Genomic DNA, 15786 nt, shown 5'->3' on the forward strand with positions numbered 1-15786 from the left:
ATCTTAGGTTTGAAGTAAGTTTTGAAATCAGAAAGTGTTTAGTCCTCCACGTTTTGTTCTTTTTTGTTTTTCCCCAGATGGAGTCTTGCTCTGTTGCCCAGGCTGGAGTGCAGTGACACAATCTCGGCTCACTGCAGCCTCGGTTCAAGTGATTCTCCTGCCTCAGCCTCCCAAGTAGCTGGGATTACCACCACCACGCCCAGCTAATTTTTATATTTTTAGCAGAGACGGGGTTTCACCATGTTGGCCAGGCTGGTCTCAAACTCCTGACCTTGTGATCCACCTGCCTTGGCCTCCCAAAGTGCTGGGATTACAGGTGTGAGCCACTGTGCCCAGCCTGTTCTTTTTCAATATTGTTTTGGCTATTCTGGGTCCTTTGTCTTTCTGTATGAATTTTTTTTTTTTTTTTTTTTTTTTGAGACAGTCTCTGTCACCCAGGGTGGAGTGCAGTAGCACAGTCTTGGCTCACTCACTACTATCTCTGCCTCCAAGAGTCAAGTGCGTCTCATGCTTCAGCCTCCTGAGTAGCTGGGAGGAATGTGCATGACCACACCTGGCTAATTTGTTGTTTGTTTGTTTTTTTGGAGACAGAGGGTCACTCTGTTGCCCAGGCTGGAGTACAGTGGTGTGATCACAGCTCACTGCAGCCTCCGCCTCCCAGGTTCAAGCAATTCTTCTGCCTTAGTCTCCTGAGTAGCTGAGATTACAGGCATGCACCACCATGCTTGGCTAATTTTTGTATTTTTAGTAGAAACAGAGTTTCACCATGTTGGCCAGGCTTTCTCAAACTCCTGACCTCAGGTGATCTGCCTGCCTTGGCCTCCCAAAGTGCTGGGATTACAGGCGTGAGCCACTACACCCAGCCTAATTTTTGTATTTTTAGTAGAGATGGGATTTTGTCATGTTGGCCAGGCTGGTCTCTAACTCCTGGCCTCAAGTGATCTGCCTGCCTCAGGTCTCCCAAAGTGCTGAGATTACGGTCGTGTGCCACTGTGCCTGATCTGTTCATCCAAATTTGAATCTCCCACTTATACAGCTACTTTAATTGGAATCAAAACTAAGATGCATGTGATACCATGCCAGTTAAAAAGTTTAAATTTGAGGCTGGGTGTAGTCACTTATGCTTATAATCCTAGCACTTTGGGAGGCTGAGGCAGGTGGATCACTTGAGCCCAGGAATTCAAAACCAGCCTAGGCAACATGGTGAAACCCTGTCTCTACAAAAAATACAAAAATTACCCAAGTGTGGTGGGGGGAGCCTGTAGTCCTAGCTACTAGGGAGGCTGAAATAGGAGGATCACCTGATCCTGGGAGGCTGAGGCTGTGGTGAACCATGATCATGCCACTGCACTCCAGCTTGAGTGACAGAGAATCTGTCTCAAAGAAAAAAAAAGTTTAAATTTTAAATAGGTAGCTCTTGATTCACAAATATTAATACAAATGTCTTTGCAAAAGGATTGGATTTATAATAGTTTTATTTATAAGGAATAATCCTTTCATGTTGTAACTTTTGTATGTGTAATTCTTTTAAGAATATTTGCCTTCCTAGCCTACCATATATGTTGAGATTGCAAATGATGAAGAAATTATATTGAGTATAAAGGAAATGTTAATATTATTTTGCCTTATTTATTTAGCGGAAGATCCATCCAAAAGCTATGTGAAATTACGAGACTTTGTGCTTGTGAAGCTTTGTCAAGATTTGCCCTGTTTTTCCCGGGAAAAATTAATGCAAGGATTCAATGAAGATATGGCAATAGAGGCACAACAGAAGTTCAAAATAAATAAGGTATTTTTATTCTGTAGGAGGAAAACATTTAAATTACAAACAAATTTTTAAAGTGTATACCTTAACTAAAATATTATAAGGACATTAAGAATACATGTGTGGGAACCAGCAATGGTTAACAGTACAGCTTTGAAGCCAAATTGCCTGAGTTCAAATCTAGCTCCAACACTTGCTCTGTGATTTATGGCAATTTATTTTACCTCCTTTTGCCTCAATTTCCTCATTAATAAAATGGGAAGATAATAGGTGTTATTGCTATATTAAGCATAACAAGCAGAGGAAAGATGGATAATAGGATCTTATTTTTGCTCTCTCAAGTAGTTGTACCCCTGGAGACATTATTGATGGGAAGAAGGGTTGAAGTAAAACATGTATTTCATTTTATATACTTTTATATATTTATTTAAATTTTAAAGTGGTAAATGTCTTAAGATAGGTACAGAAAAAATAATATGAAAGTTCAGAGAAGGGAGTTTATTACATTTATGTAAGCAAGGAAATCAGTGGTTATTTCATAGAAAGGATGGCATTTGATATAAACCTTGAAGAATGAGTAGGATTCAGATTATGAAAATATGTGGGATGGGCTGGGTGCGGTGGCTCACGCCTGTAATCCCAGCACTTTGGGAGGCCAAGGTGGACAGATCATGAGGTCAGGACATCGAGACCATCCTGGCCAACACAGTGAAACCCCGTCTCTACTAAAAATACAAAAAAGCCGATCATGGTGGCATGCACCTGTAGTCCCAGTTACTCGGGAGGCTGAGGCAGGAGAATTGCTTGAACCCAGGAGGTGGAGGTTGCAGTGAGCCGAGATGGTGCCACTGCACTCCAGCCTGGGCGACTGAGTGAGACTCCATCTCAAAAAACAACAACAAAAAAATTTGTTTAGGCCAGGCAGGGTGGCTCATGCCTGTGACCCCCGCACTTTGAGGCCAAGGCGGATGGATCACGAGGTCAGGAGTTTGAGACCAGCCTGTCCAATATGGTGAAACCCTGTCTCTACTAAAAATACAAAAATTAGTTCGTGGTGGTGCATGCCTGTAATTCCAGCTATTCAGGAGACTGAGGCAGAAGAATCACTTGAATCCGGGAGGCGGAGGTTGCAGTGAGCCGAGATCATGGCACTGCACTCTAGCCTGGGCAACAGACACAGACTCCGTCTTTAAAAAAAAAAAATTGTTTAATAGCTCAACTTTTAAAAGAAAGGGTGTATGAATATATATATATATATATATATATATATATATATATATATATATTTAATGGTGCTTTCTTTAAAAAGGAACTCAAACTCCCTACCTAGGGCACAGAGTCCATGATAATCTGGACCCTGCCTACCTTGCTAGCTTCAAGCCTGTTACTACTTTGCCACATACTCTGGCTTTACTGATCTTCTAGCCATTTCCCAACTCTGCCACATCCTTCTTCCTTCTGTATTCCTTTACATATTCTATTCTCTTTACCTGAAATATTCCCTTTTCCTATTTGCCTGGCCAGATAGTACTCATTTTTCCAGGCTCAACTCAGGTTCCCTTTCAGGAAGTCAGAAAATATTATCTTCCCAACCTTCCCATACCCTAACTCCCTGCCCAAATAAATATACAAGTGAAACAACACCAACAGAAAAACTGTGGTTCTCCTTTGGCTTCAGTGCTACCGAAAACTTCCTGATTCTTCTGATATTTCGTTGATACTATTTGTCTTTTTTTTTTCCTTTTCCTTTTTTTTTTGAGACAGGGTCTCTTGCTCTGTCACCTGAGGTGGAGTACAGTGGTGTAATCACGGCTCACTGCAGCCTTAACCTCCTGGGCTCAAATGACTCTCCCATCTGAGCCTCCCGAGTAGCTGGGACTACAGGGGTACGCCACCACACCTGGCTAATTTTTGTAGAGACAGGGTTCCTACAGGCTGTTCTCAAACTGCTAGGCTCAAGCGATCTGCCCACCGTGGCCTCCCAAAGTGCTGGGACTATAGGCATGAGCCACCATGTCCAGCCCTATCTGCTTTTTAACTGTCACTGTACTACCAGGTTTCTGACCTTTCTGCTTTTATCACTGTATATGCTTTCTCCAGGTGACCTTAACCAACTTCGTGGTTTTAACTCTTACCTATATACTGACATTGCTTAAATTCTTGCCCTTAGACTAGAATTTTCTTCAGATTTTCTATTTTCTGCTGCCTCCTAAATCTCTCCTATGCTGTGAAAACTTCCATTTTTGCATCCTTCTCTAAGTCAGTTTTTCCTCTCATATGTTTTTAGAGTTCTTGTCCCCTTGGTCTTCTTACTTGTGCTGTTCCAGTTCATGCCCTCATGGTTTTTTATCTGATGTAATAACTCAGCTTCTTGATTGGTCTCTCTGCACTTCTTTTTGCTACCATTTCTATGTAGCTGAAAGAGTGACTTACTTAAAACTCAAAATTTGTGCATGTTGCTTACTCTCCTATTTAAAATCTGTCACCAAGGCTGGGGCAGTAGCTCACGCCAGTAATTCTAATACTTTGGGAGGCTGAGGCAGGAGGATTGCTTGAAGCTGGGAGTCGAAGACCAGCCTGGGCAACAAAGTGAGATCCCGTTTCTACAAAAAAAAAAAAAATAGCCGGGTGTGGTGGCATATGCCTATGGTCCCAGCTGCTCAGGAGGCTGAGGTGGGAGGATGGCTTGAGTCTAGGAGGTTGAGGCTGCAGTGAACTATGAACGTGCCACATTAAATTATCCATACCATAATCATTTGTATTACCCACTAGACTGCTTGAGGGCAACTACTTTTATTGCCTTTCCTCTGGTATCTAGCACAATTCCTTGCTCATGGCAGATATTAAATATATCGTGTGTTCTTTTTTTTTTACTTTGAAAATGTATCCTGTGTATGTGTATATTTTTTTACTTTGAAAATATATCCTGTGTCATTATTTTTACTTTGAAAATGTTCACATTTTCTTTTGTTTCATTCAAGCAACATGCTAGAAGGGTTTATGAAATTCTTCGACTACTGGTAACTGACATGAGTGATGCCGAACAATACAGAAGCTATAGACTGGATATTAAAAGAAGACTAATTAGCCCATATAAGGTAGGACTTTCAAGAATCTTAAACACTGTATTCTTTTCACTGTTTAAAACAGAAGAAAAGCTACCAAATGCCAATGTATGAGAGAGTCCAAGTCATTTTGTAAAATTAACTTTTACAAAAGTAGAAATATTCTTCCAGTTATTTATAAAAATTCTCACTCATGGCCAGGCGTGGTGGCCCACACCTGTGATCCCAGCACTTTGGGAGGCCAAGGCAGGTGGATCACCTGAGGTGAGGAGTTCAAGACCAGCCTGGCCAATGTGGTGAAACCCCGTCTCTACTAAAAATACAAGAATTAGCCAGGCATGGTGGCAGGTGCCTGTAATCCCAGCTACTCGGGAGGCTGAGGCAGGAGAATTGCTTGAACCTGGGAGGCAGATGTTGCAGTGAGCCAAGATTTTGCCGTTATATTCCAGCTTGGGTGACGAGCAAAACTCCATCTCAAAAAAGAAGAAAATTTGTCATCTAGTTGCAGCTGAGTAGTGAGCTGATTGGCAGAATATTTAACTTATTCAACAGATAATTATTGAGTACAGTTGCTCAATGATGAAATGTTGTTGCAACATTTGTATATACTATACCTATAGGGTTATACATCACAACAGCTGGTAACATAAATGAGCAAGTTGAATCTGCATTACAATTTGAGAAAGTAAAGTAAATAACAATATCAGGTACACGTAGTTTTGGTTTTCCTTTGTAAATTTAAAGAAAATTTAAATTTTATTTGCCATGGATTCTGCTTTATAGAGAGAGTCTTGAATGCTGATGGTTCACTGGCTAACATTACTTGCTGAATCCCAACTTTTCCTTCCTTCATAGCATCTTTTTACTTTGCAGTGCAACTATATTTCCTAACTTGTCATTGTAATTCTGTTCAACTGTATCACATTCTGAATATAAAAGTAATTATTTGCCTAAAATGAGTAAATCATTTTATCTTGAATTCATACATAGATGTATGAATAGTTCCTCATAGTGTCATTTCATTGCAATTTAATGGTTTTTCTATTTTACAGACCATCATCTGCATATAGCAGGTTGTAATAAATTATAATGGTCTCCTCAAAAATTATCCAAAGTAGCATTTTATTATTTGATGTTACCAATTCAGAAACATCAGAAAATGGGTAGAAATGGTACTTTCCAAAGGTTTTGATCTTTAAGTAATATTTGTTAGCTAGAAAATGTCTTAATGATGAAATTTGGGCACAGAGAACAGTATAAATAGATGGCAACATTTAAGAGTATTAAGATTTTACTAAAGTAAAATAATTTATTGAATTATATATTTTAGATATTAATGTGACATTTTATATAAAATATAACAATTGAAAGATAGAAATTGAGTACAAGTAGTAGTCACACAGCTAATGCCAAATAATGGGAATCTCTGTAGTTCGTAAGTACAAGTATTTTCTACTCTTAAAGAATGATCATTCTTTTTTATATTATTATTAAGTACCTTTACCTGTCCAGCCAGTTCACCTGTCTAAAAGGCCAGAACTGGGCTGGGTGCGGTGTCTTACGGCTGTAATCGCAGCACTTTGGGAGGCCAAGGTGGGTGGATTGCTGGGGCCCAGGAGTTCTAGAACAGTATATCCAAAACATGAAAGCTTCATTTTTTTTTTTTTGCATAATGCCACCCAACCAGGAATCTTGGAGTTATTCTTCATCCTTCCTTCCTCATATCACCCACTATTTTCTCCCCTAAATCTGCCCTGTCCTCTCCGTCTCTGCTGCTGCTGATTTGATCTAGGCTTTCGTCAACTCTGGCTTCAACTACTGCAGTAGTTGCCCAGTCCTCCAGTCCCATCCTAAACATCTCTGACACAGTATTGTTTTGACACAGTGTTCTGCATAAAAGTTGTTACCAGCTACCTGTTGCAAACTCCTCAGCATAGCGGTATCAGTTAAACAGGGAGGGTTTAGTATGATAATGTATGTCTGGAACTTAATGAAGACTCAAATTCTCATTAATATATTTTTAAAGTATAACAGTTTCCCATTTGTCTTTCTGAAACATTTCTAACAGTTAATGTTAAAATTAGCATGTGGCCCATAAGTACTTCACTGGGTGGAATTTAAAATGTAATTAATTAATGATTGAATAGTAAAATGAAGAATAATAGCACTTAATCTCAGTTGTCTTTCTTTAGCTAATGTCTTTTATTTATTAAACAAATATTTGAGTGTTTATATTGCCCAGAGTTCTTTAAAGTTTTGGAGCGGCTGCTAGTTACATGTCTATATTTACCATCATTGGACACAAATACCAGGTCTTCTTGTTAACTCTTTTTTAGAGGGTTTGCAATTCATGGTTAACATTATGTTTAAGCTTCCTTTAAAAAAAAAAAAACAGGGACAAGTTTGGGCATATTCATACTATTCTTAGTTTTAACATTGGAGACTTAAAATTGTAAGACTATAAGGAAATATATTTGCTTTCTTAATCTAACAAATAATTGTTTGTCACTTAGAAAAAGCAGAGAGATCTTGCTAAGATGAGAAAATGTCTCAGACCAGAAGAACTGACAAACCAGATGAACCAAATAGAAATAAGCATGCAACATGAACAGCTGGAAGAGAGTTTTCAGGAACTAGTGGAAGATTACCGGCGTGTTATTGAGCGACTCGCTCAAGAGTAAAGATTATACTGTTCCGTACAGGAAGCTTGCAAATTTTCTGTACAATGTGCTGTGAAAAATCTGATGACTTTAATTTTAAAATCTTGTGACATTTTGCTTATACTAAAAGTTATCTATCTTTAGTTGAATATTTTCTTTTGCAGAGATTGTATATTTTAAAATACTGTTTAGAGTTTATGAGCATATATTGCATTTAAAAAAAGATATAGCTTCTGAAATACTACTGCAATTGCTTCCCTTCTTAAACAGTATAATAAATGCTTAGTTGTGATATGCTAATGTGTGATATGACTCTTAAATAGTTACAATAAACCTCATTCTTAAATACTTACCATTCCTTCCACACTTTGCTTCTAAGATTTTACATCTGACACCTTTAAAACATTTCTTTAAGGTTATCCTGGTAATTTTATTTTTTCAATATGATTTTTCTTTCTTTTTTAACTTTCAGGTTCAGGGGTACATGTGGAGGTTTGTTACATAGGTAAACTAGTGTCCCGGGGGTTTCTTGTACAGATTATTTCAACACCCAGGTACTAAGCCTAGTATCCAATAGTAAATTTTTCTGCTCTTCTCCCAACCTCCACCTTCAAGTAGGCCCCAGTGTCTGTTGTTCCCTTCTTTGTGTCCATGTGTTCTCATCATTTACTCCCACTTGTTAAGTAAGAACATACAGTATTTGGTTTTCTGTGCCTGTGTTAGTTTGCTAAGGATAATGGCTTCCAGCTCCATCCATGTCCTGGCAAAATACATGATCCTGTTCTTTTTTATGACTGCATAGTATCCTGTGGTGTGTATATACCACATTTTCTTTATCCAGTCTGTCACTGATGGACATTTAGGTTGATTCCATGTCTTTGCTATTGTGAATAGTGCTGCAGTGAATGTTTGCATGCATGTGTCTTTATGGTAGAATGATTGATATTCCTCTGAGTATATACCTAGTAATGGGATTGCTGGGTCAAATGGTAGTTCTGTTTTTAGCTCTTTGAGGAATTGCCACACTGCTTTCCACAGTGGTTGGACTAATTTATACTCCCACCAACAGTTTATAATATAGTGTTCCCTTTTTTCCACTACCTTGCCGGCATCTGTTATTTTTTGACTTTAATAACAGCCATTCTGACTGGTGTAAGATGGTATCTCATTGTGGTTTTAATTTATATTTCTCTAATGATCAGTGGCGTTGGGCTTTTATTCATATGCTTCTTGGCTATATGTATGTCTTCTTTGAAAAGTGTCTGTTCATGTCTCTTTTTAATGGGGTTGTTTGGTTTTTTCCTTGTAAATTTGTTTAAGTTCTTACTGATTTTTCATAATAGGAAATATTATTAGTATAGGTTTTATTTTGTTTTAAATAAAATCCTATTAACTGTTCTGGAAGACAGTTAAGAGAAGGAAATGAAACTAGATACAGCCTAACAGCTAACATTTTGGCATCAAATATTATTTGAACATTCTATAAATAAAAATATAAGATACAAATCAGTGTATAAAAATCCAATTTACACATCATTATTAAAATATGTCTTGTGTAAAATGAAATGTCCATCTCTTAGGATTTGCTGTAAGGTTACCAAGGTATTGAAATACAGCAAGAAAAAATAATGACAAACTGCTTAATATAGTTTTGTTTTTAATGAAGTAGAGTATAAATAGCTGGAAACAGAATCATTCACAGTAAAAATTTATAATGTGTGCTAGTAAACCAGGTATTATATAACAAAAACAGGATGTAAGTTGAAATTTACTTTTAAAAATCTGATTTGATGGATGCTTGGGGCAAAATCCCAAGTTGGACAGGCATTGTCTTGTCCTTTGATCAATTTCCATCAGTAAAATCTGTCAAACAGAGAAGTAAAGTAACTGGTAGCCTCTGGACACAAAATAGCTGTGACCAGCAGCATACCAACAGTACCACTATTCTCTTAAAATGAGGGAGCTATAAAAGTTTCAAACCGTCTCATCTTAGAAGCCTGTATACAGATAAAACTTGTTGACTTCTGAGAGATTATATCTGTGTACATAATTTGCTACAGATAAAATGAACTAGTTCAGTTAAAATCCTTTCTGAAATGAAAGCAATTTGTCTTTCATCTAAATTGGTTAATTTTTAATTTTTTTATCGACAGTTCACAATTGATACTTAAAGATGAGCTCTGAAGAAAGCATCAATACCAGACCGGGCGCGGTGGCTCAAGTCTGTAATCCCAGCATTTTGGGAGGCGGAGACGGGCAGATCACGAGGTCAGAAGATCGAGACCATCCTGGCTAACACGGTGAAACCCCATCTCTACTAAAAAATACAAAAACTAGCCGGGCGAGGTGGCGGGTGCCTGTAGTCCCAGCTACTCGGGAAGCTGAGGCAGAAGAATGGTGTAAACCTGGGAGGCGGAGCTTGCAGTGAGCTGAGATCCGGCCACTGCACTTCAGCCTGGGCGACAGAGCAAGACTCTGTCTCAAAAAAAAAAAAAAAAGCATCAATACCATCTAAACCAATAATCTTTCAAGTTTTTTTGTATAAAAAAAACAGAAAGAAAATGTGATGCTGATTTTCCTATTCTTTTGTTTGTTTTGAGATGTGGTCTCTGCTGCCTAGGCTGGAATGCAGCTCGCTGCAACCTCCGCCTCCCGGGTTCAAGTAATTCTCCTGCCTCAGCCTCCTAGATAGCTGGGATTACAGGCCTGAGCCACCACGCCCAGCTAATTTTTGTATTTTTAGTAGAGACAGCGTTTCACCATGTTAGCCAGGCTGGTCTCAAACTGCTCAAACCTCAAATTATCTGCCCTCCTTGGTCTCCCAAAGCGCTGGGATTACAGGTGTTGAGCCAACGTGCCCAGCTTCTTAATTTACTTTTTCCCTGTCCTCTACAAATTGTATTTTCTCTACATAAATCTCCTTCTGAGCATCAGGTTTTTCATCTGTAAAACTGAGGTTGTACTAGAATCATCTCTAGGCTCACTCCTTCCCTGTTCTAGGTTCTGTGCTTGTCATTTTCATATCCTTTCTCCTTACCCTTATACTTTTATACTCAGATGTGGGTGTAGATGTGGTATATGTCTAAAATAAAACACTTTTCTAAGTCACACAAGGATATTCATAGTTTATACGTGACATAGTTTGTGTGAGAAGGAAGGGAAAAAGGACTGTGTCCCTGAATTGTCTCCAAATTGCTGGAGGCCCAGTTTGTTGTACTAGAGCCTTGTCTAGGCTGAAAATCTATCAGAGCTGATCGACTGCCATCTTTGCCTCCTAGAGAAGAGCTGGCAGCAAAGCTACCAAGGCCATATTTGATAATAAGATTAGAATCATACACCTTAGAGGTCAACAGATTTAATTCCTTAAATTAGTTCTTATTTTTCTTAGAATTTAAAAGGCAGTTTAACCATTAAATACTGATTTGATAAAGTACTCATGATTTCTTCCAAATAAAATTATTTTTGCATTTGTATATCTCTGTGTATATACTTGGAATACAGTAGTATATCTTTGTGCAGGTATATATTTGTATCTGTAAAATCATTTCCTGGGAAATTTAGTTAACTGAGTTAAAGGATAAGAATATGTCTATGGCTTCATTACATAAACATGCCATATTTTGCAGAATCGTTAAAATACTACCTGATGTGAATGTATATGCCAATTTTAACAGAATTTAAATGACGTGGGATGTTTGTTGTTTCCATAGATATAATATCTTATTTACATTTATTTTACTGGGAAGGTTGAATTGTGTATGTGTGTGTAAAATCTTTTCCTTGATATGAATTCTCTTTTAAAAAAAAAAAAAATGTTTTGCAATCTACACTGTCAATTTATAAATGGACAATAAATCCAGAGGCTACACTACAAGTAAGTGGCAAAGCCAGGAATATACACTAGGCTCCTTCTACTCCATCTCATTTTCCATCAAGTAGGCCAGCCAAGTAAAGCATGCCAGCCCACTAGGCTGTTCCTAAGAGGGACTTTTAGAGGAGCAAGTATTAAGAAAAGTATGTTTGGCCAAGCACGTTGGCTAGTGCCTGTAATCCCAGCACTTTAGGAGGCCAAGATGGGAGATTGCTTCAGGCCAATAGTTCAAGACCAGCCTGAGCAACATAGCAAGCCCCCGTCTACAAAAAATTTTAAAATTAGGCTTGGTAGTGCCCACCTGTGGTGGTGTAAGCCAGGCTACTTGGGAGGCTGATGTGGGAGGATCGCTTGAGCTTAGGAGTTCAAGGTTGCAGTTAGCTATGTTCACACCACTGTACTCCAGCCTGGGTGACAGAGCCAGACCGTCTCCCAAAAACAAAAGAAAAGCAAAAAAGCTGGACTTGATGTGTCACATGCCTGTAGTCCCAGCTACTTGGGAGGCTGAGGCGGGAGGATGGCTTGAGCCCAGGAGTTCAAGACTACCCTAAAACACAGTGAGACTCTATCTCTAAAAATAAGAAAAAAGTAAAAAAACACAAAAAACCTTAAGAGTATGTTTGATCGGCCGGGCACGGTGGCTCAAGCTTGTAATCCCAGCACTTTGGGAGGCCGAGATGGGCGGATCACGAGGTCAGGAGACCGAGACCATCCTGGCTAACCCGGTGAAACCCCGTCTCTACTAAAAAATACAAAAAACTAGCCGGGCGAGGTGGCAGGCACCTATAGTCCCAACTTGGGAGGCTGAGGCAGGAGAATGGCATAAACCTGGGAGGCGGAGCTTGCAGTGAGCTGAGATCCGGCCACCGCACTCCAGCCTGGGTGACAGAGCGAGACTCCGTCTCAAAAAAAAACAAAGTATGTTTGATAGCAATGACTGAAATTATCAATGCCTCTTGAAGTATGGCCTGAAGTTACTCATTTCCTCTCAACATTTAATCTTCAACTTTTCTGTGTTCCTATATGCCTTTACATTTCTATTATAAATATTTCATTCTTGTATTATGAGGTGTGGTGGAAGTATACAGTGCATTTAGTTTACTCACTGAGTTGGGCAGAGCTGTGTTTACGTATATATGATATTTCAATAGGAAGTACGCACATGGAAATAAAAAGCAACAGGGCATACAGTGAAAACTTCCTCACTGCATTCCTCCAGAAACAACCAGTTACCAATATCTTGTGTATCTTTCAGAGATACATGCATAAGGGAGCATGTTTGTATATATACTTTTTATATACCATATGTATATGTGATGACCTACCACGTTTTCTAACTGCTTTTTTACTTTTATTTTGGGGATTATTTGAGCTATCTTGTTTAATGGCAGCATGGTATTCCATTGTGTAGATATATCATAAGTTACTCTACCAGTAACATATTTATGTTGTTCCCAATATTTTCCTTTACAAACAATGCTGCAATGCCTATTGTATATGTGCTATGCATACATATACAAGTATACCAGTAGATGAAAGTCCTAGAAGTCATGGACATTAGTCTAACCTCACTCTTAAAGTGACTTTACTACCTTTACAACAGTTAAAATTATCACCATAAACTAAGGTTGTGGGAACTTTATAATGTCCCAATTTGAATAAACTCTGTGCAAACAGGAGCATATTGGACTTCTCCAACCATCTCTTTCATGGCCAGAAATTTGAATTACTTTTTTTTGTTGTTGTTAGAGACAGGGTCTCACTCTGTCACCCAGGCTGGAGTGCAACGGCATGATCTCGGCTCACTGCATCCTCAGCCCCTCCAAGTAACTGGGACCACAGGCAAGTGCCACCACACCTGGCTAATTTTTATATATTTTTGTTGTTATTGGTAGAGACAAGGTTTCACCATGTTGCCCAGGCTGGTCTCCAACTCCTGAGCTCAAGCGATCCACCCACCTCAGCCTCCCAAAATGTTGGGATTACAGGCGTAAGCTACTGTGCCTGGCCTTATCTTAAATGCACAATGATTTGAATGATAGGCATATGCACCTTTCTGTTCATTCTTTTAGTCTTGACTTAGCTCTTCTCAAACCTTTGCATCCTTACAAATCACTGTATTTCTGGGTGTCTCAGCTTCAGTCCTACTGACATTTTGGGCCAGATAATTTTTTCTTGTGTGGGGCTGACCTATGTATTGTGGGATGTTTAACAGCATCCCTGGCTTCTACCCACTAAGATGCCAGTAGTGCCACCCCCACCACTAGTTGTGACAACCAAATATGTCTCTAGATATGTCCTCTGGGGAACAAAATCATCCTTGGTTTAGAATCATTGTTCTTTGGGATTGAATATCCATCTACTTTAAGCACGATTTTTAAAAATTACGTAACACATACATAGTAAAAAAAAAAAAAATCAATGCAGTCGTGGACTTTCTAAGTAAAAATAAAAAATTTAAAATTTATGAAAGTATTTGATGAGAAACTACCCTCCCACACCGCCACCCAGTTCACTTCTTTACAATTACTTTTACCAGTTTCTCTTTTATCCCCCAGAATTATCAGTCTACAAACATCCATTTCTATTATAAACACAAATACAGATATACTACATGCAGTACTGAGTATCTTTTCCAGTTAATGTATATCTCTACCAGTACATGTTACTTCAGTTCTGAACACCTTAATTCTAAACAACGGTATAATATTCCATAGCTCGATGTCAATGTTTGACCCAATACTGTATTAAAGGACATTTAGGTTGTTTCCTATCTCCTACTACAAGCAACGCCGCAGCAAATAGCCTTTTGTATACACCATTTTGTGTATGTGGGAGTGTGTATGTAGGATGAATAGTGATGGCAACTCTGAGTGAAAAGGTATGGACATTTTACATTTTGGTAGATTTTGCATGTATTTGAGACAGAAGGAATGTTTTTTTTTTTTTGAGACGGAGTCTTGCTCTGTCGCCCAGGCTGGAGTGCAGTGGTGCGATCTCGGCTCACTGCAGGCTCCGCCTCCCGGGTTCACGCCATTCTCCTGCCTCAGCCCTCTGAGTAGCTGGGACTACAGCCGTCCGCCACCAAGCCTGGCTAATTTTTTGTATTTTTAGTAGAGGTGGGGTTTCACCATGTTAGCCAGGATGGTCTCGATCTCCTGACCTCGTGATCTGCCCGCCTTGGCCTCCCAAAGTGCTGGGATTACAGGCGTGAGCCACAGCGCCCAGCCAACAGAAGGAAAATTACGGACACAATTGGTAAGGAATTTTGTTAATTTTCAGAGTTGTGATAATGGTACTGTCATTATGCAGGACAATGTCTTTATTCCTGAGAGTCATATGCCTTAGCATTTAGGAGCAAAGCATCATGACATTTGTAGCTTACATTCAAATGGTCCAGAAAAATATGTTTGTGTATGTGGGGCGTGTATGTGTGTGTATATATACATATAAAGCAAATGTGACAAAGTTCGTAAAAGTGTCGAATATAGGTGGAATTAAATACAGGTGTTCTCTGTATGGTTCTTTCAACCTGTATGACTGATTGATTGACCGACAAGGTCCTTGTCTGTTACCCAGGCTGGATTGCAGAGGTGCAATCTTGGCTCACTGCAATCTCCACCTCCTGGGCTCAAACGATCCTCCCATCTCAGCCTCCCAAATACCTGGGACCATAGGCGCACACCACAATGCCCAGCTAATTATATAAATATATATATATATATTTGGGGGATGTGGGAGGTATAGACGGGGTTTCACCATGTTGCTCAGGCTAGTCTCGAACTCCTGGGCTCAAGCGATCAGCCTGCCTCGGCCTCCCAAAGTACTGGAATTACAGGCATGAGCCACTCTGCCTGAACTGCTGTGTCTTTTTAAGTGTTTAAAATAAAAACTGGATAAGAAAAGACATATCACATGAAAGAACAGTATGAAAAAAGGAAAAAGTGAGTAGGAAACAGCTCTGAGAAATTAAAAATGATTGCTCTATCTCAAGCAGCAGAAAGACTGAGATACAAAGTTAAGGGAATTTCCCAGAATATCAAAAAGAGAGACAGAAAATATGAGAAAAAAAGATAAAACAGAGGATCAATGTGGGAAATTCAATAACCAATAATTTTCGTTTCAGAGAGGAAAAGCAAACAGAACATAACCAAAGGAAGAGGATAATTCCTCGAAGTTGAAGAAATGAATCTTCAGACTATTATAAGAGCTCCCTGAAGTTTGAGCAGCATTGCTAACATTTACTGAGCACTTTCTATTGTTGGCTAAGCACTTGCATGAGTTATCTCAATTCTCATTAACAACCCTTTGAGGTACTTGGTATCCTCAACTGAGGCCTAGGAAGGTTATCTTGACTGAGGTCACACAGCTAGTAAGTGGCAGAGCTGGAAATTTGGCCCATGCAGTATGACTCACTTAGATTCT

The 15786-nt window shown here is 39.1% G+C and overlaps 1 protein-coding gene across 1 annotated transcript in view; it reads left to right on the forward strand.

Moving 5' to 3' along the window:
- HAT1 (histone acetyltransferase 1) overlaps window positions 1-7786 on the forward strand; it is a 68688-nt gene extending 60902 nt beyond the window's left edge. Inside the window, exons 9-11 of the mRNA XM_023185929.1 lie at window positions 1638-1789; window positions 4747-4863; window positions 7344-7786. Coding sequence (XP_023041697.1) covers window positions 1638-1789; window positions 4747-4863; window positions 7344-7511 — 437 coding nt within the window. The 3' untranslated portion in view covers window positions 7512-7786. The remainder of the gene's footprint in view (window positions 1-1637; window positions 1790-4746; window positions 4864-7343) is intronic.
- Window positions 7787-15786: the final 8000 nt, after the last annotated feature.

Source organism: Piliocolobus tephrosceles, chromosome 11 (assembly GCF_002776525.5).
Source record: "Piliocolobus tephrosceles isolate RC106 chromosome 11, ASM277652v3, whole genome shotgun sequence".
In the NCBI taxonomy this organism is placed as follows: Eukaryota; Metazoa; Chordata; class Mammalia; order Primates; family Cercopithecidae; genus Piliocolobus; species Piliocolobus tephrosceles.